The sequence below is a fragment of the Dromiciops gliroides genome, chromosome 1, assembly GCF_019393635.1.
Source record: "Dromiciops gliroides isolate mDroGli1 chromosome 1, mDroGli1.pri, whole genome shotgun sequence".
NCBI classification, from domain to species: domain Eukaryota; kingdom Metazoa; phylum Chordata; class Mammalia; order Microbiotheria; family Microbiotheriidae; genus Dromiciops; species Dromiciops gliroides.
In genome coordinates, this window is record NC_057861.1 from 115,191,724 (window position 1) to 115,218,182 (window position 26,459).

At 38.2% G+C, this 26,459-nt stretch overlaps 2 protein-coding genes across 4 annotated transcripts in view; one reads left to right on the forward strand and one right to left on the reverse strand.

The window, feature by feature from the left end:
* The window catches only part of ENPP2 (ectonucleotide pyrophosphatase/phosphodiesterase 2), a 176,983-nt gene that overhangs the window by 22,585 nt on the left and 127,939 nt on the right, over positions 1-26,459 (forward strand). The window contains exons 1-2 of one of the 3 annotated variants that reach the window (XM_043967717.1): positions 24,453-24,637; positions 24,906-25,008. In XM_043967717.1, coding sequence (XP_043823652.1) covers positions 24,605-24,637; positions 24,906-25,008 — 136 coding nt within the window. In that variant the 5' untranslated portion in view covers positions 24,453-24,604. Of the gene's footprint in view, positions 1-24,452; positions 24,638-24,905; positions 25,009-26,459 lie in introns of those variants that run through there. The other 2 variants (XM_043967713.1, XM_043967723.1) reach the window with 2 other exon arrangements.
* Positions 3,932-4,379, reverse strand: LOC122729066 (NADH dehydrogenase [ubiquinone] 1 beta subcomplex subunit 3-like). Its single transcript, XM_043967732.1, has one exon. It carries the CDS (start codon positions 4,328-4,330, stop codon positions 4,019-4,021), a length of 312 nt encoding a protein of 103 aa, XP_043823667.1. The 5' UTR covers positions 4,331-4,379; the 3' UTR covers positions 3,932-4,018.

Consider the following 26,459-nt stretch of genomic DNA (forward strand, 5'->3'; position numbering starts at 1 on the left):
TGGCATTTCCCTGATCTGAGTTCAGGGGTGCTATTCAAATGGGTTGGTTTGCCACGACTTATTCTTAGTAAAGTTATGCAAGTTTCTAATAATGAACATTTTTGCTTTAGAAGCAAGGACTCTCCTATGATATTTAAAATATTCCATTCTAGATTTTTCTCACCTTGGGCTTAATGTTAGGCTGACTAGTCAGTTGTTTCTATAATTCACCTTTTTCATTTTTTCTTAAACTTGGGAAATTTAAGGAAGCTTTCACTTTTTTGGAGACTCTCCAGTTCTCCATTATAGCCTAAAGATTACTGGTGATACTTTTGTGATCATATTTATAAGATCTTTGTGTATCCTTGGCTTTCCTCTTTAATACTTTCACACACACTGGTCCTTAAGGGAGAGCTGGAATTTTCAAACCTCATGGGCTCATTGTTCCTGGATGCAGGTTGGGCATGGGCTGCCTGGATGCAGGGTTAGATATGAGCTTCCTGGGTACAGGGTTGGGTATGGGCTGCCTGAATCCTGGGGAAGATGCAGGCCTGACCTGGGATCTTACCTTTGTTGGTGCTCCTGGGTCACCTCAGATTGGGTGCTGGTCTAGCTCAGTCTCTGGCTCAAAGGGTGTCTCTGGGTCACCCCACAGTGGACCTGACCCTATACCTTGTGGTAGATTAAGCCTCTGGGTTGTCTTGTTCTGCCTGCTGGGTCTCTCTTGTTGTGTATTAGGCTTCTAGGTTGCCCTGTCCTCGGTGCTAATTTGGCCCTCACTCATAAGGGAATGAGACCCTTGGGTTGTCAGCAGGGTTAGATGTTCTGGCCCTCTCTTCTGCTGGGCTGTTTGATACATCACCTTCCTCATACCCTAGTTTGTCTTAGCTCCACATTTCTATGATTCTGGTAGTCTTTTTGTACAGCCCTAGATGAGATGGAAGAGTTTACATCTGATTATTTTTTGTTTTCTTTGTGGTGAATTCTTCTCACCTTCCTGAATTTTAAATTTTTAAAAAATGTTTAAAAAATTTTAAAAAATAAACATTTTAATTTAAAGTTTTGAGTTTCAAATTCTATACCTCCTTCCCTCCCCACCCCCATCTCAAAGGTGGTAAACAATCAGATATAGGTTGTTCATGTGCAATTATGTAAAACATTACCACATTAGTCATTTTTATAAGATAATGAATAAAAGAAAAAAGTGAAAAATAGCTTGCTTCTGTGTTCAATCAATATCACTTCTTTGGAGGTGAATAGTATCTTCATTATTAGTCCTTTGGGATTGTCTTGAGTCATTGTAACGCTGAGAATAGTCAAGTCATTCACAGTTCTTCATCAAATAATATTGCTGTCTCTGTACACGATGTTCTTTTGGCTCTGTTCATTTCACTATAAATCAGTTCATACAGGACTTTCCAGGCCTTTCTAAAACCATCCTGCTTATCATTTCTTATAGCACAATAGTATTCCATCATAGCTTGTTTAGCCATTCCCTAATTGATGGGCATTCCTTTGATTTTCAATTCTTAGCCACCACAAAAAGAGTGGTATAAATGTTTTTGTACAAATAGGCCTTTTTCTCTTTTGGGGGGATGTCTTGGGAAATAAGCTTAGCAGAGGTATTGCTGGATCAAAGGGTATGCATAGTTTTATAGCTCTTTGGGCAAAGTTCCAAACTGCTCTCCAGAATGGTTAGATCTGTTCACAACTCCAACCAGTGTATTAGTGTCCTAGTTTTCCCACATCCCCTCCAACAATCAATATTTTCCATTTTTGTTATATTTGCCACTGATAGGTGTGAGGTGATATCTCAGAGTTGTTCTAATTTGCATTTCTCTGATCAATAGTGATCTAGAGCATTTTTTCATATGGCTATAGAGAGATTTGATTTATTTGTCTGAAAACTGCCTGTTCATATCCTTTAACCATTTATCAATTGGGGAATGACTTGTATTGTTTATAAATTTGACTTAGTTCTCTATATATTTGAGAAATGAGGCCTTTATCAGAGATGCTTGTTTCAAAATGCATCTTTCCCAGTTTTCTCCTTCCCTTGTAATTGTGGTTACATTAGTTTTGTTTGTGCAAAAGCTTTTTAATTTTGTATAATCAAAATGATCTATTTTACATTTTATATTGCTCTCTATATCTTCTTTGATCCTAAATTCTTCCCCTGCCAATAAATCTGACAGATAAACTATTCCATGGTATTTAAATTTACTTATGGTATCACCCTATATGTGTAAATCATGTACCCATTTTGACCTTATTTTCAGATATGGTGTGAGATGTTCGTCTATTCCTAGTTTCTGCCATCCTATTTTCCAGTTTTCCCAGAAAATTTTGTCAAATAATGAGTTTTTGTTCCAAAGGCTTAGATCTTTAAGTTTATCATATACTAGATTACCATTGTCATTTTCTGTAGTATAATTTGTACCTATTCTATTCCACTCACCCACCTCTCTATTTCTTAGCTAGTACCAGATTGTTTTGATACTCACCACTTTATAATGCAGTTTGAGATCTGGTACTGCTAGACCACCCTCTTTTGAATTTTTTCATGGATTCCCTTGATATCCTTGAGCTTTTGTTTTTCCAGATAAATTTTGTTATTACTTTTTCTAGCTATATAAAATATTTTTTGATAGTTTGATTGGTATAGCACTAAATAAATAAACTTATGTAGGATTGTCATTTTTTATTATATTGGTTCAGCCTACCAATGAGCAATTAATATTTTTCCAATTATTTAGATCTGACTATTTGTGTGAAAATTGTTTTATAGTTCTGGTCATATAGTTCCTGGGTTTGTCTTGCAAGTAGACTTCCAAGTATTATATTGTCTACAGTTACTTTAAATGGAATTTCTCTTTTTATCTGTTGTTGCTAGACTTTGTTGGTAATATATAGAAATGCTGATGATTTATTTGGATTTATTTCATATCCTGTCACTTTGTTAAAGTTGTTAATAATTTCAAGTAGTTTTTTTAGGTGATTCTCCAGGATTTTATAAGTATAACGTCATATCATCAGCAAAGAGTGATAGTTCTGTTTCCCCATTACCTATTCTAAATCCTTTAATTTCTTTTTCTTCTGTTATTGCTATAGCTAGCATTTCTAGGACTATATTAAATAATAGAGGTAGTAATAGGCATCCTTGCTTCACCCCTGATTGTATTGAGAAGGCTTCTAGCTTATATCCCCATTAAAGATAATGCTGATTGATGGTTTAGATAAATATTACTTATCATTTTAAGGTATGGTGCATTTTTAGAGCTTTACTTGGATTGTTGAGTGATTTGGGTTCCTCTAGCTCTTCCAGGTTCTCTGATGCTAAATTCTATGCCCTTTCCATTGTACCACATTACCTTATTGATCCTCAGTGCCACATCCAGACTCTCCCTGTGCTGCCAATAATCTCCAAGCTCCCCTCCTTTGAAATTTACTCTATCAGAGTTTATCACTTAGTCTAGATCATGGTTGCTGTCTCCTTTCTCAAGGGGTTCTGCACCTATTTTACTGTTTTCCTCTCCTCCCTACCTCTTTTACTAGGGGACTTCAACTTCTTCAAATACCCTAACTTCCCAATTCCTCAGTATCCTCAAATACCATAATTTACTCCTTTACTGTTTCTCAGTCACACACAATGGAGGTCATACCCTAGATCTTGCTGCTACTTAAAAGATTTCCACTTGCATTATTAAAAACTCTAATATTTCTCTTTGTAGTCATAACCTTTGATCATTCTATATCTCCCTTTTTGTTATGCCTCATAAACCTAATCTTCCACCCCAATCTCCACTCTCGTTCTATAGCTTTCCTTACTTTCTCAACCAAATAGAAAAAAAAAATCTATTATTGCACATTGCCTCTAATTATTTTCTTATTCATTCCTTAACAGTTTGACTTCTGACCTCATCAGGAAGCAGTGCATAGAGTTTTTTCTAGCTTTTTTTTTTTTTACCAAGTAAAATTTTAATATTAATCTTTAACATTCACTCTAAATAATTAGCTATAATTCCTCTATGTCTTAACTTCAGTGTTTAGAAGCATGTTCCTCTTCATTCTTTGGAGCAGTTAGGAAATATTCCATTCCAACAGCTAATAAAAATGCTCCAAAACCCCATTTGAATCCTCTTGACAAAGCAGCCCACAAGGTAGCAGGTTTTCCATAACGACCCATGTATCGCCAAGCTTCATTGCGGCCCCATGGATCCCTGAGACCTTGCTTAGCCAACCTCTCCTGGATTCGCTGTAGTGGTGTTCCTTCTATCTTCCACTGTCTGTAATCAGGGAGTTCAATTTTTCCATGACCATGTCCATGTCCATGCTCATGTCCATGTGCCATGTCTGACAGGAATCTTGACCTCCCGAGGACACTGGAATCTCAACACCGCCCCCCCCACCCCCCAAACCATAGCCAAGAGGAAAAACCGCTTTTTCTAGCTTTTTAAAGTTGCATGCCCAATTTATTGATCTACTCTTTCTCTATTTTATTGATCTAAGCATGTAGAAATAGGAATTTTTCTGTAAGTATTGCTTTGATTGCATTCCATACATTTTGGTATGATGTCTTATTGTTATCATTCTCTTCAATGAAATTATTTCCTTTTTCTGTGATTTATTCTTTGACCCATTCATTCTTTAGGATTAGATTATTTAGTTTCTAATTAATTTATAATCTATGTTTCCATGGCCCTTTATTCAATATAATTTTTATTGCATCATGGTCTAAAAAGGATGCATTTAATATTTGTTTTTTTTTGCATTTGATTGTGAGGGTTTTATGCCTTAATATATGGTCAGTTTTTGTGAATATGCCCTGTTTAGCTGAGAAAAGTATATTTCTTTCTATTCCCATTCAGTTTTCTCCAGAGGGCTATCATATCTAACTTTTCTAAAATTCCATGCATCACTTTAACTTCTTTCTTGTTCATTTTATGGTAAGATTTATCTAGTTCTGAGAGAGGAAAGTTGTGGATGTTAACCTACTGGATCTCTCAAATTGAAGGAACACGATTAGTGGAGACTTTAGACAATGGCAGAGCCAAGAGTCTCTCTCTCTCTCTCTCTCTCTCTCTCTCTCTCTCTCTCTCTCTCACACACACACACACACACACACACACACACACACACACACACACACACACACACACAACTTCATTAGGGTCCTGGAGAACTCTGGGCAAAGGTTAAAATGTAACAGACTTGGTAGACTCAGATAGTAAGATAGCCAGAACATATCTCGACTATAGTTACAAAGTGCCCTTTAACTTTTATCCATTTCTAATCACCCACCTACATCCCACTAAAATTTCCCCAAAGGGATGCCTTCCAGTAAATGACAAATTGTTGTTTAGATCTAGAAACTCTGGTTGTTTTTTTTGTTTTTCCAGATCTCTAAAATCCTTTGAGTCTCTCATGCAAATGAGTATGAACAAGCACAAAAAATAAGCTAAAGGGCAAGGACATTGTCCTCTTCTTGGCCTATACTCCTGCCTTGATTATGTATCCGTGCCCAACAATAAGCCTCCCAGGCTCTGAGGCACCCTATAAATACACTGAACTTTAAAATACTGAAATTTGAGGCATTTTCTTGGTCGAAAGACATTCAGAAATTCTGCTTAGAATTTCACTAAGTTCTTCCTTTTTTTTTCAAATACCACTTTCTCCACCATGCGTACCATCCCCCCCCCACCCCCCCGTGGTGCTATGGATAGAGCACTGCTGTGTGCCAGGCACTGTGCTAAGAGTTTTAATTCCCACAACAACCCTGGAAGGTAGGTGTTATTATTAACCTTACTTAACAGGAGAGGGAACTGAGGCAAATGGGCTAAGTGACTTACTCAGTCACACAACTAGAAAGCCTCTGAGGCCAGATTTAAACTCAAGAAGAGGCGTTCTCTTGACTCCAGGCCTGGTGTTTTTTCCACAAAAGTACAATCATCTAGACATTTCTTTCAAATACTGTGGGAACATAATTCCCCTTATATCACCTCAATCTTTGAAGAAGAGAGGGGGATTAGGCTCCCAGCTTAACTCAGTTCCTATGGGGCATTAATTCTACCAAGTTTAAATTCGAAGGCTCCCCTTACTCCCACCCCAGTGTCCAGGAACCCTGGTTTCTCAGAGCTTCCTTGCTGTGCTTTCTGCAACATCTAACTGGGAAATCTTGGGCTTCAAGATCTTGTGCCTCAAGCTCCTAGGTTGGTATTCCACTGCCTGTATCCAGAACTGAAAAAGATAAAGAAAAAGAAAAAGAAAAACAAACCCCAAGTCTCTTTCTTAGGGCCAAATGGCCCATGGGAGAAGGGAATTGCTCCTTAGACCCTTCCCTACTACAGTCCTTAAGTAGATTTAAAGACATACGGTTCCAGCTACATATGGATGGAAAGAGGATGCTTTCCACCACATGGTAGGCCAATGCCATGTGACCTTACATGCATCAGATCTTTTTTCCTCCCAGAATTAGGTTCCTACAGCCCCTCTTATGAGTGAGCCCATATTCAGTGATCTGGGTATCTGTCAACCCCTGCTTTCCATAATCATGAATTAGATGTAGGCTTGGAATAGAAACAATCATTCTCTTAGTAAGAGGAAGGAGTTCAAAGATAATCTATGTGCTCATAGGCTTTATTAACTAGATGGCTGTATTCAGAAAGGACAGCCCTCTCTTTATGGAAAGAAGGGAGCCAAGGTTTTCTTTTCTCTTCTGGTGATTGGCTGTATGAAAGCCTTGCCTTTCTAAAAGCACTGATGATTATGAGACTACCAATTAAGTCATAAGGAGCTGGAGGAGTCTGGTCATTAAGCTGAAAGAGAGCTAGCAGTGTATATCCCTCCTTTTATGTAGAAGAGGTAGCATTTCAGTTTAGAACTCTAGCTCAAGCATATAGGGTGGGGTAGAGGAATAAAAAGAGACAGGAAATGACTCCCCTATTAGGAAGCCACCCAATTGTTGACAGTACTAAGGCATTATCTTTTTATTTATTTATTTTAAACATCCATTAAAAAAAAAAAAAGTTGAGTTCCAAATTCTCTCCCTCCCTTCCTTCCCTCCTCCATCCATTGAGAAGGCAATCAACATGATATCAGTTATACATGTGAAATCATGCAAAACATTAATCCATTTGTTTATCTATCTATTTATTTGCTCATTTATTGATTTATTCACTTATTCACTGTTTATTAAATCATTCACTTATTCATTCATTAATTTATCTGTCCATCTATTTATTTATTCATTTATTTATTGAGCAATCTATTCATTTATCTATCTATCTGATAATTAGAATTGTACTAAGTCATTATCTTTTTGTTGGTTTGTTTTTGTTTTTTGGTGAGGCAATTGGGGTTGAGTGACTTGCCCAAGGTCACACAGCTAGTAAGTGTCAAGTGTCTGAAGCCAGATTTGAACTTAGGTCCTCCTGACTCCAGGGGTTGATGCTTTATCTACTGCGCCACCTAGCTGCCCCTGTACTAAGTCATTATCAAAAGACATTGTTGGCCCTATTGTATTGGGGCTATAACTGTCTCTTCCACATCTGCTCTGCTCACACATGTTCCCAATATGTGTACTCCCATATGTGTTCCCTGTATATGTTTACTCTTGCCACTGATAGTACATATATTCATGAGCAAATGTGCCCCATGTCTATGGAGAGAGATTTTTCTATTTTAACTTTGTATATTATGTTGTTTAACTCAATGCCATTAATTTTAAGTAATCGTATTAGCAATAGGTGGAAATTCATAAATGGGGGCTCATGATTTATGATTTTTTTTTAGACATGCTGATCCATAGAATATCTTGATCTTGGGGTAGGTTTCCTGCACATCCCACTTAAAAATGTGTGTGTGTGTGTGTGTGTGTGTGTGTGTGTGTGTGTGTGTGTGTGTGCTGTCCCAGGTGCTATTACCCGAGGGTTGACAGAGCCACACAGAATGAGAAGCCACGAATGAGTTGAGTACTGCACTGCTGGAGGCAGTATCCACATGGAGGAGATTAAAGATCAACAAAAGTGCTGCAATATATATTTTTCATATGAAGCATCTTAACTTTATAATAAACTATCCCTTAGTACTTGCTTACTAGCTTACTGTGTGGCCTGTACTCTGAAATCTTGGCAGCTTTACAGGCCAAGAGGAAAACTGCAGTGATAAAGGAAAGAACATATCTTTAAGACAGAGACATATGAGCCTTAAATTTCCTTTCTGTTGAGTTCAGATCCTCTACAATCCCATTCTTCTCCTTCACATCCTTGACAGTCCTTCCATGCTTACAAGGGGAATCACACACATAGTCCTTGTGGCTTCCTCCCTAGTGGGAGTCCCATTGTTCTTGCAATTGTGAGATTCCCACGGTAAAGTATAATAAGCACTTTCGGTTTGAGGCCCTGATCTGCTCCTTTAATTGAATCCTAACTTCCTGAAGTTTGTCCATAACAATGGAAAAAAGATTTAATTAGTGAGTCTCAAATGCACAGATACCCCCTTGCTCCTAGTGAATTTTGTTTGCTCTGCTGAGTCACCCCCAAGACAAGACTGTTTCTGCCCATTCATCAGCTGTTGGTTATAGTCCTGAGCTCAGATAGAATATGTAAGGGGTGCCTTGTAACATTTCTGACAGTTACCTCTGGTTTACAGAGCCTAGAAAAGTAAAGGATGCTTTTTTTCCAGAATTCGCTTTGAGGGATGTAGTGGTCTGGGAGCTGGTCATATGGAATTCTGGCTCTGTCATTAACTAGCTGTGTGATTTTGGGACAGTCTCTTAACTTTTCTGGTTTGGAGGTCATTAGAAGAACCGAGAATTTTTTCAGATGTAATCCAGCCTACTCAATTTTCACATTATTGTTCTAAGATATATGTAATGATAGGGTTACTCTTAAGGAAATGACATAAACACAATATGTCTATATTTTAGCCTCACATTTGACAACGTTTCTTATGATATCCTCATGGACAAGATGAAGGGATGGGGGCTGCATAATTATATTGTTAAGTGGATTTAGAGCATTGGGTGAATGACCAGACCCTACATCAATAACATAGTGCTTTAAGGTTTGAACGGTATTTTACATATATTATATCACTTGATCTACACAAAAATTCTGTGAAGAAGGTACTTCAAAGAGTAACAGAGATGGAAGGAGCCTGAGAGATTATCCAGTTCAGCCCCTTCATTTTATAAGCATGAATGTCTCCATTTCATGCATGCTGAAATAGGCTCGGGGAGTTTTTTAAAAAAATAAATTTTTAAATTTTTTTCCAGGGAGTTTTAATGATGGGAGGTAGTTTCGTGTAGGAGGAAAAGTTATGGCTTTGGGGTTTGAGAACCTGGGTTTAAATCTCAACCTTGTTACTATTTCGTTTGACTTTGGGAAAGCCACTTAACTTTTCTGGGATTGTTTCCTTGCTCATAAAATTAATGGATTGCTTTAGATGGCCCCAAAGGTCCCATCTAACTCTCAACCTGTGATCCATGGCCACACAGTTAATGAGTATCAGTGGCAGGGTTTGAACCCAGATGCTCCCATGCTTACTTCTCCTGCAAGGAGGTCTCTAGTTGAGTGCCTCGAGCATCTGTCCTTGGTCCTATTCTGTTCAACTTTTTTTTTTTTTTGTCAGCGACTTAGATGAAAGCATAGAGGTATGCTTAACAAGTCTATGGACAACACAAAGCAGGAAAAGATAAATGACACCATGGGTAAATAAGTCAGAATTCAAAAAAGATCTTGATGAGTTAGAGCAGCGGTTGTCAAAATGTAGTTCACGGATCTGGGGAGACAGGGGTGGAGGTGGGGCGGGGATGTGCCCGAGGCCCTTTCAGGTGATCTGCAAGGTTAAAATTTTCTTTTGTAATAATTCCAAGACATTGTCTATTAAAATATTCCTCCATTTTTAAACTGTATCTCTGTGTGAGAATGTGTTTTCTTCATATACTTCAACCAAAACATGGCACAAAAGACTCAGTGTAGAAGCAGATACAAGAACCCAGCTGTCTTCTATTAAGCCAAATTAAAGAGATACGCAAAAATATGTAATATAATACTATTCTTCTTAGAATTTTTTCAAAAATAGTTATTTTTCATTAAGTTACTCATGTTAACATGTAATAGTTTTATTATTGTAATTTTAAATGGAAAAATTAATTAAGTTTTATCAGGTTGAATTTCTAATATGATAAATTTTGATTGATGTGCCCCCTCACTCCCCATCCTGGCACAAAAGCTCACTGGGCATCTGCAACAATATTTAAGAGTGCTGAAGGGGTCCTGAGACCCAAAGTTTGAGAATCATTAAGCTTGAGAGATGGACTAAACATCAAGAGATGAATTTTGTGCACCTTTTGTTCCTCAGAGCTGTCAAGTCAAAGATCCTCAATGATAGTTGTAATAAGAAACCTAGCTTTGAGAAGCATTTCATAAGATGGTAATAGAAGAATGCTCTGTAGCTGAAGGGAGAAGAGAAACTCAGCCTCAGGTGCTATTTGACCATGTACTTTGTTAGTGATGTTGTGAAACAGCCATGATGTGATATGGATAAGGGAACAGGACATTCAAGGTAATGGAGTACATTGATGTCTCCATGAATTAGGAAAGAAGAGTCTTGGCAAAGAATTGAGCTTCCTCTTTATTAGAGACTGGGGAGGGGAAAGAAAAAAGAGTAGAGGTTGGTGTCACGGCTTTTGAGATGAAGATATGGGAAAAGAAGGAACTCATGGTGAATGGCTTCAATATTCAAGAAAATGAGAGACAAAGTTCTGGGATGGAGCATATAAAGTGTAGAGAACTTTAAAGTTTTCAAAACACTTCAGGCTTGTTATCTCATTTGATCTTCATGGCATTCATGTGAGGTAGGTGCTATGTCATTACCATTTTACAGGTAAAAGCACTGAGATACAGAGGTGTTAGGTGATTTGCCTATGCTACATGACCAAATAGTTAGGAGGCAAATAAATATCGAGAGCAAATGGTGAATTGGTAGGTAAATTATCAGATGGATTTTTGGATGGATAGATAGGATAGATAAATATATACATAGATATAGATAGGATGCATACAAAGAATATGGATAGAGAGGATACATACATACATACATAGACGATAGATAAAACATTTATTAAACACTTACGGTGTGCCAGGTTTTGTGCTATGTGCTGGGGGCACAAACATAATTAAGTAAGGTAGTTCCTGTCCTCAAAGAGTTGACATTCAAATAGGCAAAGACAATGCATCAAAGAGAGGGGGAAAGGTGAATGGGTGGAGGTAGAGCTATTAACCACCCAGGTATGATGCAGAAATGCTCAGCCCTCAATTTTTTCCTTTGGAAAATGAGGGGGTTAGACTAGATGACTTCTGACATCCCTCCCAGCTCTTAAACGATGGTCATATGACCTTATGATTCTATAAATTCAGAGAATGGAGAGATCAGTCAGTTAAAGTATTTCTTGAAGCCCCTCTTGAGGAGGAAGAGCTTGGCACTGGGCCATGAAGAATGAGAAGGATTTGTATAAACAAAGGAAAGAAGGGAGCGTGGAGGTCTGGTTTGGGTCAAAGAAAAAGTGAAAGGTCACTTATAGCCAGACAAACCAGAAGTGGACTCTCAGGTTGCGATGTGAGGGAGATGAGGATGATGGCCAGACATAGGTGGCAGGGTGAAGAGATGACTTGGAAGCAATCATGAAATCTCAATGATTTCCTGAGAATTATTTTCAAAACCTTAATTATGAACACATTTATTTTCTGCATTCCAAAGTAAGTATAATATAACTATTTTAAATCAACCGGTCTGGTTGAATGTTCAAAACTTTGACACTTTGACATACCATTTACATGTAGGTTAAAGCTGTTTAGCATCACCCAGGCAGTCTACTTTTCACGGGGGCAGTGAATTTACCAAATATCATCAAATATTTATGAAATGCCTGTAGTCTATAGAACAGTGTCCTTGTTTTCTGTTTCTGTCCATTCTCTGGAGTGGTGGACAGGGCCTGGTAGGTAGTGGATAACAGTGGTTATGTCACTGAAAAGCATAATGGTGTCAATTTCTGTCTTCAGTGATGTAATAATAAACATTACAGAGGATGTTTGCCTTTGGATTGGCTCATGCTATTTTTCCCCTGGAGAACCTCCTGACACACAGATTATTCATGTAAACTTGCTCCAGTAGTTTGGAATCTTGAGTACACTGGGCTCCAAACCCACAGATGCAGAACTGAATTGCAGGAGCCATGGTGTTACGTTTATACAGCTCATTTTGACCAAGGTTCCTGGTGCCAATTTCTTCAAGTTTAAGCAATCTCAATTTTCAGCTCAACTCAGATTATAAATCCTTTCTGCAGAGAATATATCTTCCACTTTTTATACCACACTGAATTCACTGTGAGTTCTTCACCAAGACACAACCTAAAAATAAGCTCCAATAAAAAGAGGCTTTAAAAAGGAATAAGGAGAATATACACCAGTACTCTGTTCTATTTCAATGAGCATGAAATGAAAATCTCTGAATAGCCATTTATATCAATGCCTAATTGTCACACTTTCAAATCCTAGAACTATCCTGTGAAGAATGTTAAGGAGTAGAATCATGTCAGTTTTCAAACTGAGAAATTAAGAAAGGGCAAGCAAAAAAGTCCTTATTTCTTGGATTCTGGACTTGGCTTGCAACCATTTTGCTTTCTAATACTCTCAAGTCCTGTTTCTTCTTCTTCTTTTTTAAATTAAGCCAAAGAAATGTTTATTTTATTGCAGATAATGTAAAGCTTCTTTTTTGGATAATATTTTATTTTCTTCCAATTACATGCAAAACCAATTTTGAACATTTTTTATTTAAAAATTGAGTTATAAATTCTTTCCCTCCCTCCCTCCACTACCAACTTTCAATACAGCAAATAAATTGATATAGGTTATACATGTGCACATGCAAAACATATTTTCATATTACTCATGTTGTGAAAGAAAACAGACCAAAACATGAAAAAATAATGAAAGTAAAAAATATAGTATGCTGCAATCTGTATTCAGACTCCATCAGTTCTTTCTCTGGAGATGAATAGCATTTTTTCATCATAAGTAATTTGGAATTGTCTTATATCACTATATTGATAAGAATAGCTAAGTCATTTACAATTCTTCATCATACAACTTCACTTTACATCAGTTCATATACGTCTTTCCAGGTTTTTCTGAAAAGCACCCTGGTTGTAATTTCTTATAGCACAATAGCATTCCATTATAATCATATACCACAACTTGTTTGGCCCTGTTCCTCCTTAAGCAGCTTTTAGAAATAGGGCTTTGTAGAACCTCTTCAGAAGATCTCTCTCTCTCTCTCTCTCTCTCTCTCTCTCTCTCTCTCTCTCTCTCTCTCTCCCTCTCCCTCTCCCTCTCTCTCTCTCTCTCTCTCTCTCTCTCACTCACTTTCTCTCTCTCTCAATATATATATATATATATATATATTGAGAGAGAGAGAGAGAGAGAGAGAGATATCTATATACATATATGTGGATATATTCTTGCTGAGTTATAAATGCATCTATTTCTCTCTCAGAACTCTCAGGGTTTTGCAGGAACACTGAGAACATATAAGGGCCAAACTTTGTTGGACATACTATAAGTATAATAGCAGAAAGAATGCTCTTTAGTCAGAAAACCTGGTTCAAATGCTACTTCTCACACTTACTTGCTGTGTGTTCTTGGACAAGTTACTTAACTTCTCTAGTTCCCACTTTCCTCATTTGTAAAATGATGGTGTTGGACTAGATGACATCTGAGATTCCCTTCAAATTCTAGATGTGTGATCCTATGATCTTGTAATTCTACATGGCACCAAAGGATGAGTAGGATTTGTAAAAGCAGAAAGAAAGAAAGAAGGAGCACATGCCTGGCAAGAGTCAGTCATTCAATCAACAAACATTTAATTAAATAACAACTATGTCAAAACAAAAGTCAATAAGCATTTATTAAGTACCTACTATGTGCCATGTATTGTGTTAAGTGCTGGGGATAGAATGAAAGACAAAACAGAGGCTTAGGATGAGAAGCATACAATCTAATGGGGGAGACAATATGCAAATAACGATGTACAGAATAAACTATAAACAGGATAAACTGGAAAAAACCAACAGAGGGAAGGCACTAGAGTTAGGCAGAAATACATAAGAAAGGACAGTTGTTGTTTGTCCTTAGTTCTCCAAGAGGACCATGGCAGATGTCATGACTTGCAATGAATTTCATTTAAGTGAGGAAAGACTGTGCAAAGTCACCAGCCTCACTCTTGACTAGAGATGGCCCCAGATGTTTGAAGTAATGGGGTTAAGTGACTTGTCCAGGGTCACACAGCTAGTAAGTGTCAAATGTCTGAGGCCAGATTTGAGCTCAGGTCCTCCTGAACCCAGGGCCAGTGCTCTACCTACTGTGCCACTTAGCCATTCCTTAGGGGAGGAACAGTAGACAGGGAGTCAGGATACTTGAATTTTACTACTAATTTTATCACACCCTCACTGTATGACTTCAAGTGACTCGTTTTACTTCTCTGGGACTCAATTTCCTCAACTGTAAAATAAGACTTGGCTAGATGACCTCCAAGAACCTGTTTAACTCTAATGTCCTAGGAATCAATCTGTGAAGTACAGTGAGTGAATTTCCTTAAATGATGTGACTATTAAGGATGGAGGGTGTATTTGGTCAGCCAGGTAACATAAGGCAAGATCAGTTTGTCGAAAGTCTTGAATTGTAGGAGAAGAGTTTGGACTTGGTATTGCAGGCAGATTATGAAATTCTTATAATATGGAGGGATGGAAGGAGAATGAACTGCCTCAAGACACTTCTTTCCAAAATGTCTTCAAGCAAAGGCTACTGAGGCATAGCTCTCCTTGTTGGATATGTTGCTTGTTAAAGTTGAAGTTGTAGTAGATGGGCATTGAGTTCCTCGCTTTGTGATTCTGTGATTAGTGTAATGCCTTGCACATAGTAAGTGCTTACTCAATTAATCGATAAACATTTATTAAACACCTACTACAAAAAGATAGTTTCTGAGTTTGAGGAGTTTAGGCTTGGTGACTGTTGACTGACTGATACACACACTGCTAATTTGTATCAATAGCATATGATTTCCTGCCCATGTTTCTAAGTATACTAAAATGTCATTTCCTTGTATAATTAGAATGTCATTAATTTTCTTAGTAGAAGTGGTAGAACCGTGTTGGAATTAGAATTGGGGAACTTGGTTTCAAATCTTGGCTGTGGGGCCATGGGCTGCTTTCTGAGTCTCAGTTCCCTAATCTGGAAAGTGGGCATACCTCTCCTCCCCCATCCTTCCTTACCAGGTTATTCTGACCAAAAATTTTGTAAATAGTAAAATCCTAGTTAACAACGAATTCACAGGATTATAGATTTAGAGCTAGATGGAACTTTAGGGATCATGTAGACCAACCTCCTTCACTTGGTAGGTGAATTATTGTTTGTATTTTTGGGGATAAGTGAATTATTAACAATAAGTTGGGGCATATAGGTGGCACAGTGGAGAAAGCATTGACCCTGGAGTGAGGAGGAACTGAGTTCAAATCTGGCCTCAAACACTTAATAGCTGTGTGACCCTGGGCAAGTCACTTAATCCTGATTGCCAAAATAAAAACAAACACACCATAAATGACCCTTCTTATAAGTATGAAAACTGATTTATGATGATTTATTTTATACTGATTTTTCCCTAGAAGATAAAGAAATCAAGTCAAGTAAATTGGAGTAGCTATGGGACTGTGGCTAGGTCCCTTAGTCACTGAGCCTCTTCTGTCATCTATCATATTGGGATGTTAATGCTTTTTCTGATTGTGTGCCTCACAAAGTGGTCGTTCAGATAGTGTTTTGTACAACTGAATGGTATAGACATAGGCATTCTTATTTCTATTTATTTATTTATTTTTTGGTGAGGCAATTGGGGTTAAGTGACTTGCCCAGGGTCACACAGCTAGTAAGTGTCACGTGTTTGAGGTCGGATTTGAACACAGGTCCTCCTGAATCCAGGGGCAGTGCTTTATTCACTGCGCCACCTAGCTGCCCCCATAGGCATTCTTATTAATAATTACTGAGGGAGTAGCAAAGTTGGCCATCTCCATCTAGTTTATAGTGCTGGGTTCTATAGAGTGGCATTCTCTCCAGAATGGTTGGCTTGATAAACTACACAGGAAAGTCATTTTCTGCAGTCCCTCTCTTCCTTGTTTCTGTTTAGTGATTCAGCCACAGATGACCTTATATTGATGACCTCAAACACTACTGCAGATGACCATTCAATTTATTTGAATTTGCTCTAGAGTATTTTGAAACATTTCTCTGCTCATTTAGTTAGGTTTCCAGACCTCCTTTAATGAAACTTTCTTTTCAAATAAAGTGAGAGTGCTAGTATTTATATATCCATTAGTCTTCTGGTTTGTTTTCTCTACTTTAAATGATTAGATGGTATTGTACTTTGGCTTCCGCCTGGTGGTGTGTGGGGGAGCTGGCCTTTTTGGCATTCTCCTGATAATTAATTCTACAAATATATAGCTAGCGTTTACTAGATTCCTTAGGACTAGATGCACTATTGGGGATGCAAAGATGAACAATGTGATTCCTGTCCTCATGAAGCTTTCAGTCTAATAGGGAAGGTAGGTAAGATAAAAATAACTCCAGAATTACAGTCATAGCATATAGTTCTGGAAAGAATCTTCTAGCCTGAAGAGTAGGTGAAAACCACATCTGAAGCAATAATTCCCATGACAAAATCCTCTACCAAGATAGAGAGTATACTATCTTCTACTTTATTTTTTAAATTTCATTAAATATTTCCCAATGTAAAAATTTTAACATTATTATTTTTTTTAACATTTTGAGTTGCAAATTCTTTACTTGCATCCACCTTCCTTTAGAAGGCAAGCAAGTTGATATTGATTATACATATGGATGGGGGCAGCTAGGTGGCGCAGTGGATAAAGCACCATCCCTGGATTCGGGAGTAACTGAGTTCAAATCTGGCCTCAGACCCTTGACACTTACTAGCTGTGTGACCCTGGGCAAGTCACTTAACCCCCATTGCCCCACCAAAAAAAAAAAAAGATTATACATGTGGTGAGTCTCCCTGAGTGAAAATCCTGACTTAGATATTTAATAGTTGTATGACTCTAAGCAAGTACCTTAACCCTGTTTGCCTCAGTTTCCTCATATGTAAAATGAGCTGGAAAAGGAAATGGCAAACCACTCCACTATCTTTGCCAAGAAAACCCCAAATTAGGTCATGAAGACACAACTGAAAAACAATGGAACAGCAACAACAAAATACGTGTGACATCATGCAAAACATTTCCATCTTAGCCACACTGCAAAAGAAAACATAAAAAATAGAGTAAATACATATACACACACAGGAATATGCTTCAATCTGCATTAAGACTTCATTACTTTTCTCTCTGGAGCATTTTCATCACGGATCCTTTGGAATTGTCTTGGGTCATTGTCTTAATTAGAGTACCTAAGTCTTTCACAGTTGATTATCTTTATAATATTGCTGTTACTGTATTTAATGTTCTCTTGGTTCTGCTTATCCACTTTGCATGAGTTCACATGAGTCTTTCCAGGTTTTTCTAAAACTATCCTACTTGTCATTTCTTATAACACAATAGTATTCCATCATGATCATATACCACAACTGGTTCAGTCATTCCCCAGTTGATGGCCATCCGCTCAATTTACAATTCTTTGACACTGCAAAAAGAGCTGCTATAAAATTTTTTGTACAAATAGGTCTTTTCCCCTTTTCTTTGATTTCTAATCCCTGCTTCAGTTCCCAGTTTTCTTTTTAATTGTGACTGTATGTTTTGTTTTTATAAAAGATTTATAATTTTGTGTAATCAAAATTATTCATTTTTACTTCCCATGATTTTCTCTATTTCTTGTTTTCTTATAAACTTTCTCTTCATCCATAGAGATAACAGGTACATTTTTCCATGCTCCCCTAATTTACTTATATCGCCCTTTATGTCTAAATCATTCATCCATTTTGACCTTATCTTGGTATATGGTGTAAGATGTTGGTCTATGCCTAGTTTCTGCCAAATTGCTTTCTGGTTTTCCAAGCAACTTTTGTCAAATGGTGTGTTCTTCACCCAAAAGCTTGCATCTTTGGGTTTAGCAAACACTAGATTCCTCTGGTCATTTTCTACTGTGTATTGTGTACTCACTCTATTCCACTGGTCCAGCGCTGTATTTCTTAGTCAGTAGCAGATTGTTTTGATGATAACCACTTGGTGGCATAGTTTGAAATCTGGTAATGTAATGCGCTATTTTCTAAGGTGTCCCATTCCACTTTCGAACAGTTCGTGTTACTAGGGTGTTTTCCATTATATGCAGCTTAAATCTGCTTCTCTCTTGGCTAATGTAAGGAAGAAGGAAGACTTCATGGAGGGTGATAGGCAGAGTTGGGAGTTTGTTCCAGGCAGAGAGAAAAGTGAGAACAAGGGAAGGGAAAGAAGGCAGGAAGGGAATTTGGGGATGGTAAGTACACTAGCTTGTTGTTGGATAATAGTGTAATAGAATGTATGTTACCCGAGGGAAGAGGGCATTTCTTTTTTGTCTTTGAACTCCCAGCAACTATCTCATTTCTTGGAACAGAATAGGGGGTTTAATAAATGATTATTTATGGATTGACCTGAAAGAAAATATTAATGACTCAAAAATGCTATTCAGCAGCAAACATTTATTGACAATCTTTGAGACATTTGAGTTTTTTCTTATAATGATATATGAAAGGTCTGCTTATTTTGGATTAGGTAGCATAAACAAATTAATTCCTTATGTACAGTGAGATGGTATAAGGTAAGACTTCTTTAGAGGAATGGCCAGAGGTCATGGAACATACATAGTTCTAGAGTTGGAAGTGGATCCAATAGGTTATCTGATCCAGCTCCATCACTTTACAAATAATGAAACTGAGGCCCAGAGAGGTAGTTTGGTTCAATCTAACCCTTTATTTTTTTCATTAAAAATTCTAAACTTATTAAACGTCAACTAAAATGAACATATATATGGATATACATATTTATCTATCCACCTATCTATGGAGAGGGGGCATCGGAACTATAAATTTGTATTATATATAGCTTGCTTTTAAATTTTGTAGTAAATTCAACATGTAAATCTCAAAGGTATCCTGCTTGGCTTTGCTTCCTTCTTGCCTTCCTTCTATTTTCTTCTGTGAATTTAAAAAAACATGTTTCAGTGGCCCTTCCTTCCTTCCTTCCTTCCTTCCTTCCTTCCTTCCTTCCTTCCTTCCTTCCTTCCTTCCTTCCTTCCTTCCTTCCTTCCTTCCTTCCTTCCTCCCTTCCTCTTCCTCCCTACCCCCTTTCCTCCCTTCTTCCCTTTTCCCTCCCTCCTTTTTTTCTTTCTTTCTCTTCCTTTCTTTCTTCCTTTCTTTTTCTTTCTTCCTTCCTTCCTTCCTTCCTTCCTTCCTTCCTTCCTTCCTTCCTTCCTTCCTTCCTTCCTTCCTTCCTTCCTTCCTTCCTTCCTTTCCTTCCCTCCTTCCCTTTTCCTCCCTCCTTTATTTTTCCTTTGTTTCTCTGTTTCTTTCTTTCTCTCTTTCATTATTTCTTTTGTTCTTCCTTCCTCCATCCCAATCCTATCACCCGAAGAAGGAAATGGCAAATGATTCTAGTATCTTTGCCAAGAAAGGTCCGTGTACAGTATTGGTGCACTATGGTCCATGGGGTCACAGAGAGTTGGATGTGACCCCACCCTTCCTCCTCACCCCTCCCTCCCCAAATAAACAGAAAGAAAAAGCATGACTTTACAACAAATATGCAAAGTCAAGCAAAATGAATTTCCATATTGGCTGTCAGAAAACACACATCTCATTCTGCAACTTGAGTCTATCACCTTTCTGTCAGTCCTTTTAAAGCTAAAGAGTCCAAGGCCCAGAGAACCGAGGTGATTTGCCCTTGTTGAGTAGAAGGAACACTGGATTTGGAGGCAGAGGATCTGTGATCAAGGCTGGCTTCTGTCACTCACTACCTGTGGGACCTTGGGCAAGTTGGTACTTAATAAATGCTTGTTGACTAGCTTTGATGTTGACTGACAGTTTATTGGTTTGACTTCTGATTGACATTGAGTCTGCTGACAGACTTCTAGGACTTAATTTCTTCATTTATAAAATGAGGGGTTAAATTAGGTGGCTTCCAAGGGCCTTTATGTCTCTTGGTTTAGGACCCCTAAGATGCAGAGCTAGTTAATAGTAGAACCATGATCAGAACTGTGCCGTCTAGCTGCCAGGACTGTTCCCCACCCCACATATATCATGGTTCTCCAAAAACTAGAGTTCTATTCATTTTTAACAGAATCCTTAACAGGATTCCCTAAGTTAGGTATATCTACTAGATCAAACTTCAGCTAAAGTTAAAAATGAGACACTTTGAAGGAGGGGAATCCAGCTTCAGGTAGGACTGTGCTAGGTGACCTCTAAGCTCCCTTTCACTGGTGATTCTAAGGTCAAAACTCTATTAAGTCCTTGTGTAATGGCGATCAGGTACATGTGCTACACCCATCAACTTGCTTGACTGATGAAACTTTTCTACATAGAGGATGCTAGGGAGCTTGCTTTCTGGAGAATCATGATGATGAAGCTAGGTGGCACCTTCGGTAGAGAGTACTTGAACTCAGGAAGATCTGAATTCAAATATAGACTCAAACATTTATTAGCTATGTGAATCTGGGCAAGTCACTTAACCTGATTGTCTCAGTTTCCTTGTCTGTTAAATGGGGCTGACAATAGCACCTACCTTCCAGGGTTGTTGTGAGAATTAAATGAGATAATAATTATAAAACCCTTAGCATGGTTCCTGGCACATAGTAGGTACTATATAAATGTAGTGATGGTGGTGGTGGTGATGATGATAATGTGTAAGGGAAATGCCCTAGACAGACCATTCATAGATATTCCACAGTTAGTCCTGGTCCACCAAGCACCTGGTGAAGAGGAAGCTCTTTGATTAGCTACGAAGTTTCTGAAGTCTAATTTGAAATCAGATCATCTTGACTCTAGGCCCAGTGCTTTATCCACTGAGGCATCTAGTTGTCACCTGGCACATAATAATCTCCTAATAATATTTGTTGATTGATTAATTACAAAGAAATGCTTGTAAGCCTGACATCTTTATAAGAGTATAAATAAAATTCAAAGGGTATAGTAGTGAATTTTATACTATCCTCCATTGTTTTCTGTTAGTATTTTTGCCCTTCTGTAATGAATATTTATTAGATGCATCCTTGTGTTGTGGATAACTAGTGGGCCTTGAAAATTCCAGAAGCCTTGGTAGGTCATTTAACTTCTCAGTAGTCTAACTATTAAACACAAAGCCTGTGTTCCAAGGGCTGCCTATGGATTAAAATGCAATTGGGAAATATTTAGCAAAAGAAATAAAAAAACAATAAAACATTGATAACATAACATTTTTTTTTTAAGTGAGGCAATTGGGGTTAAGCGACTTGCCCAGGGTCACACAGCTAGTAAGTATTAAGTGTCTGAAGCCGGATTTGAACTCAGGTACTCCTGAATCCAGGGCCGGTGCTCTATCCACTGTACCATCTAGCTGCCCCCCCCCATAACATAACATTTTAAAACTAAGTCAATATGTGGCCTACAGGGATTCCTAGGTATAGATGAGTGACACCTTTGCTCTAGGCAACTCTCTGACTACAGATGGCAGATGTGGTGGCGATCCGCATAAGAGAGAAGTGTTTCTATGCCTGGGAGTTCCTCATCCCAATGGAATCATACGTCTTGTCTTTTACCTTATACTGATAACCTTAGATTGTAAGCACAACTGGTAGAAAACCCTGGCATATTTCATAAGGTTTTCTAAAACTTTAACCAAAGTTCCTCAAATTGAAAAACACATGCAATGAGGTCTTACTAGTTGTGTGACCATGGGAAAGTCCCTTAGCCATTCTGAACTTCAGTTTCTTCAACTGTGAAATGGGAATATTAATAGCTAGAGCACCATCTTCATAGGGTTGTTGTATGGATCAATTGAAATCACATTCCAAAATAATTATGACAGACACGTGAAGAAAGATGCTATGTGTATCCAGAGAAAGGAGCGATAAATAGAAGTATGTATAGAATAATTTTACATATATGCATATATGTGTGTCTATCTAGAGCTATATATCTATTTGTGTCTAATGGTAGCCATTTCTAGAGTGGGGTGAGGGTAGAAAAAAGGAGGGAAAAAAGAAATTTACATGAGAATTTTGTTGTATATTTGAAAGAAAAAGCAATTTGTACATGGTAGATTTGAACAGTCATGTTTTCATTGCACTATGTTATGGAAAACCTTGTTTTATTCCATAACTATGTATTAATGTAATAAAAAAGGGGAAAAAAGAAACCATGTTCTTAAAGGGCTATACAGATGTTAATTTTTATTATTTTGTCCATCAATGCCTGTCTTAAAATCAACTTGTAACTCACCATCCTTGTGATGGTGTGAAACTCAAAGTACTTGGTAATACATTCTATTTTCCAATGAGCCATTAGGCAACTTTCAAATATTTAATGAAACTATGGTCATCAAGATCACCATCTCTTGTCAACAGAATGGTGGTACTTGTGGGCTGCCTCATTCTATTTGAATATAATGAGAGCTCAGTGAGTCATTTGTTGCATGGCAGAGCTGATATCTGTTTATACATACACACATGCATTTTATGCGGGAGTAACGATCATTTGGGACAAGCAATAAAAACAACAATAAAAAAAATCCCCTCATTCTCTCTGGCTTCTTAAGAGAATTTTTAGAACTGGAAGAGACCTTAGACATTAAAGGCTTTAGAATTGCTAAGAACGTTAGGGTCCAACTCCCTCATTCTACAAGTAGTGAAAATAATGTCCATAGAAGTTAAAACCAGGTCTACTCACTCCTCCAAAAGGGGCTTTTTCTACCATACTATGCCACATTATCTCTCAAGCCTCAGTTCTTTTGACTCTAAAATGGTGGGGTTGGATGAGATGACATTTTAGGTCCCCTAGAGTTCTGAATCTTTGAATTTAAATATAAGCTCCTTGAGAGTAGAAATGGTTTCATTTTAGTTTTTATAGCCTCAGGTCCTAGATCAGCTCCTAGCACTTAGTTCTGCTGCTCAATAAATGCCTGTTGATTACTCCTATGATCCTGTATTAACCACTAATCCAAGCCTCTGGACAAGCATTTCAGTAAAATTTAAGACTAAGCCTAAACACTGTTCCTTTAAATATACTTGTTGGTAAAGAGCTCAGTGAAAGAAACTTCTCTCTCCCTGAAGGGCTGGGTTTCTTTGCCTTGAATGATAATTTACCCCCACGAATAACTGGCAAACCAATACTTTGAATCATAATTCTATCCATCTCTAGTTTCCTTCCTAAATGAAACTGCTTATGAAGCTGTTTTTTCCAAACTGGTAGTTTCTTCTGAAAGATAGAAACAGAGAGAGAGACACACACACACACACAGAGACAGAGACACAGAGAGAGACAGAGACAGAGAGACAGAGACAGAGACAGAGAGACAGAGACACAGAGAGAGAGACAGAGACAGAGAGAAACAGAGACACAGAGAGAGACACAGAGAGAGGGAGAGACAGAGAAAGAGACACAGAGAGACAGACAGAGGCACAGAGACACAGAGAGACACACACACAGAGACAGAGAAACAGAGAGACAGAGATAGAGACAGAGAGAGAAACTGTCTTTATGTCCTTTCTGATAGGCAAGGAGGACTTGGTGTTGCTTGGCTGGCATTCTTGGTAATTTGATAAAGCTCCTCCTCTGAACCATAACAATAGGAGGAAAAATAAAGCTATCTCTGGGGTTGGTTACAGTCCTAGGAGATTTCATAGTGAGAAATTGTTGGAAAATTATGAGGAACCAAAAAAGAGGGGGATTGCAGTTGGGATTTAGACATTAAAATTGAATCCCTCCAATCAAATAAATGGCAAAAATAAGCAAGTTATTAGATTCATAAATTGCAAACGCTTCCTTGTTTTTTTTTAAAACAAAGTTGCAAGATTAATGACATTGAATAACTACATTGTAAATCTCCAAAGCTTGAAACTGGTACCAAACCTCTCTCTCCTTTCTCCAGCCCTGTTTCACTTTTATCGGTTAAAATACATTTGGTTTCTTTTTTACCCGTGTTTTTGTGAGGAAAGTAAGATGAACATGAACTGTTATTGGCCACAGCAACATTTGAAAACCTCGTGTTGCCAGAGGAAACCACATAAAAGAGTGTGTGTGTGTGTGTGTGTGTGTGTGTGTGTGTGTGTGTGTGTGTGTGTGTGTGTGTGTGTGTGTGTGTGTGTGTGTATGTGTATGGGGGGGGAAGGGCAAGGGGGAGGGGAAAAGAAGGATGATGCTGGAAGCCTCTTGTACTCAGAGCTGGGATTTGTGAGTGAACCATGATGAAATCAGGCCCTTGGCAAATCAAATGAGCCTGTCAACCTCCCCAGGTGGGATTAGTTGTAGCTAATAGACTGGACTCAGAGAGCAAAGAGCCCGGCATTCAGTGTAGAGAAAAAAGAGAACAACACACAGCAAAAAGGCTTTCCAAGAATTCTCTACCATGGCAAAGAGAAACGCTTTCCAGTCACACCAGGTAGGGGGCAAGAAAATGGATTTCTGTGGGAAGGAGACCCTTCCACTGCCTCCTTAAGGACATGCTATCAAATGAAATGCTTTCTGCTCTGTTGCTTAATTAAACAATCCTTGCAGAGTGCTGAATGTGTGAAATAGAGAATGGCATTTGATGATGTGTTTGAAAAGCTATAGGATTGAGCCCTGATGGTTTGACCCTTAAATGTCACAGGACTTGACCACTATCCATCCATAAGTGTGTTTGACACTTTGGTCTTTTGCTTCCCCAGGTAATCTCCCTGTTCATTTTTGCCATCGGAATATATGCCTGTGTAGGATTTGCTACAAACCGAATAAAGAGAGCTGAAGAATGGGAGGAGGGCCCTCTCTCAGGTAAGTGACCTACAATAGCATCTCTTCAAATTCTCCATCTCTTTTGTGAGTGGTTTTGTTGGTGCCAAGCTATCCCCTTTGAAAGAAAATCTCATGCTGCAAAATGCTCAGCTTTGACCTAGATTTCAGCATGAATCAGAAATGGGGAAAGTGACAGGTTACAGGTATTTAATGATACTGACTACCGACTAAAAAGAATAAATAAGATCTTGTCTGTAATATTCTTGGGCATGTGATATTTAAGGCAACAATGTTTTTGAACATTATGGATGAACCAAAAGACAGCTGGTTGTGGGTTGCTACAAACTACCTACCACTGCCCATGTAAAAATGGTGAGAGCAGGTGATCTTTTAAGACGGGAAGGTACCTGGGTGCCCCATAGGCTCTTCTGCAGCTGCCTGCCAGCTGACTCCTCCACCCCCTCCAACTTTTCTTCTTTAAAAGTTTTCTGATGTGGGGAGAAGAGAAAGTAAATAATGAGTATACAAGTTCGTTCTCTCTCTCTCTCTCTCTCTCTCTCTCTCTCTCTCTCTCTCAGTCTCTCTGTCTCCATCAAGTTTGAGAAATGTAGTATTTTTATGAAAACAAGATTTATTTAAAACAGAAAAAGAATATAGAATATAGAATACAGGAGGGATTCAAAAGTTATTCCCAGGGATAAACTTGTCTCCATTTTCTTTCCTGTGGCATAAGGAAGGTAGGCTATAAATGTGTCCCTTGACTTAATTACTAGAATTGAAGAGAAAGGGGGAAAGTTTCCTTTTACAATATGCTGCAGGTCCACAGACAGTTTGAGAACTGTGATAAAGGAGCTCCTTGTGTATGGTGAGGGGCTTAGCTGACCAGGTCTTAAGTAATGAGTTGGTTAATTTCCTGGAAATTGGAGCTGCTGATGGTTTTATAAATAAAAATTACATTTTAAGTAATGGGTACCCTAGGGGGCAATATTTTCTGGACTTTACCTGCCATTTCAGCATGTTTTTCTCTTTTTCTGGTAATTCTATGCATAATGTACCCATGTTTCTTGACAGTTCTAACCTCTAAGACCACCACCTGTCTTGATTTGGCTGGCTCTAAGTTTGATTATTAATCTGTTTATGGTGAATAGGATAAGGGAATACACAGCCTTCTTTTACATCAACTAAGTTTCTTCTGAGTCATGCCAGAGGGTTGAAAGAATAATATTAGGTTGGGGGTGGGGGGTAGGGGTGGAGAGGGTTGAGTAGGAAAGCTGAGATCATAAAAATTGTGTGGCCAGTGAGGCAAATGGACAAAATGAATTGTCTACTGTTAGGACAGGGGAGGGAGAGGAGCAGAAGGTACAATGCTGGGCCAGGGGACCTTGTTTTTATTGGTAACCAATGTTCTGTTTAGACATGTATGACTCCCATGAACACAGTAGCTGTGGATGAAAGGGAATCTTACCTCTAGAAGGCTAAAGGTTTCCACA